Consider the following 1,130-nt stretch of genomic DNA (forward strand, 5'->3'; position numbering starts at 1 on the left):
ACCACAATCAAAAGGCTTCTCTCCAGTGTGGATTCTCATGTGAGTCTTAAAGCTTGTTTTACCCATAAATCTTTTACCACATACACTACAATTAAATGGTTTCTCTTTCTCTCCCGCGTGTACACTTGTGTGCCTATTAAGGTAATACTGATTTCTAAATCTTTTTTCACAAATGTTACAACTAAATGGTTTCTCTCCAGTGTGGACGCTCATGTGCGTCTCAAGGTATGTGTTTCGGGAAAATCTTTGTCCACAAACATCACAACCAAATGGTTTCTCTCCTGTGTGAACTGTCATGTGTGTTTTGAGGTTATGCTGATACTTCAGTCTTTTACCACAAACATCACAACCAAATGGCTTCTCTCCTTTCTGGACTCTCATTTGTGAATCTATCTTTTCCTCCATGATAGAACAGCTGGAAGAGCTTTTTCCTGAATGACTTGCCATGTGTTTCTGAAGAGAACCCTTGTAAAGAAATTGTTTACCACACTCAGAGCAGCTAAAGAGTTTTTTCTCAGTGTCACATCCCACATCACAATTTGCACCTGATTCAGGCGCACTCGTGCCCTTCCATTTATTGTCACTGTCTTCACTGTCAGGATCAGAGACTGACAAAGGTTCCTGCCAATCCTCCTCCTCCTCAGTATCATCCTCACCATCCTCCTCACTGACTTCAATCTCTAAAGAGTCTGAAGATCTTTCCTCAGTGCTGGGTTGTGAATGACTGTTTGGCACTGGATCCCTGACTGTTTCTGGTCCTCCACAGTCCGCTCCATCACTTTCTGTTATCCTCTGTTTAGCAGAGCCGCTGTTTGGAGGCTCTACCTCTCTGTTCTCTTCATGTTGGCTTTGATAAAGCTGGGAGGACTGATCTTTGTCTCCATCGTCTTCACTCTTCACAGGAACAGCAGTGAATGGGAACCTGGTGATATCCGTCTCCTCCCGCCCATTAACCATCTCTCCCTCCTGACTGGTCCACAGTTCCTCCTGCTCCTCCTTTACTTGGAGAAGCTCTGGGTCTTGTTGGTCCATACTTGGGCTCCATTCATGGGGAACTTCTTCTTTAATCACCAACACCTGCAGGACATCTGCAGGCAACACTGAAACACACAGATACATTACAGACAGCT

At 44.5% G+C, this 1,130-nt stretch overlaps 1 protein-coding gene across 1 annotated transcript in view; it reads right to left on the reverse strand.

The window, feature by feature from the left end:
- The window catches only part of LOC103361137 (gastrula zinc finger protein xFG20-1-like), a 3,648-nt gene extending 2,529 nt beyond the window's left edge, over window positions 1–1,119 (reverse strand). Inside the window, exon 1 of the mRNA XM_008287147.1 lies at window positions 3–1,119. Within this exon, the coding sequence (XP_008285369.1) occupies window positions 3–1,119 (1,117 nt within the window). The remainder of the gene's footprint in view (window positions 1–2) is intronic.
- Between the last annotated feature and the right edge of the window lie 11 nt (window positions 1,120–1,130).

Source organism: Stegastes partitus, unplaced genomic scaffold, assembly GCF_000690725.1.
Source record: "Stegastes partitus isolate 25-593 unplaced genomic scaffold, Stegastes_partitus-1.0.2 Scaffold488, whole genome shotgun sequence".
NCBI classification, from domain to species: Eukaryota; Metazoa; Chordata; class Actinopteri; family Pomacentridae; genus Stegastes; species Stegastes partitus.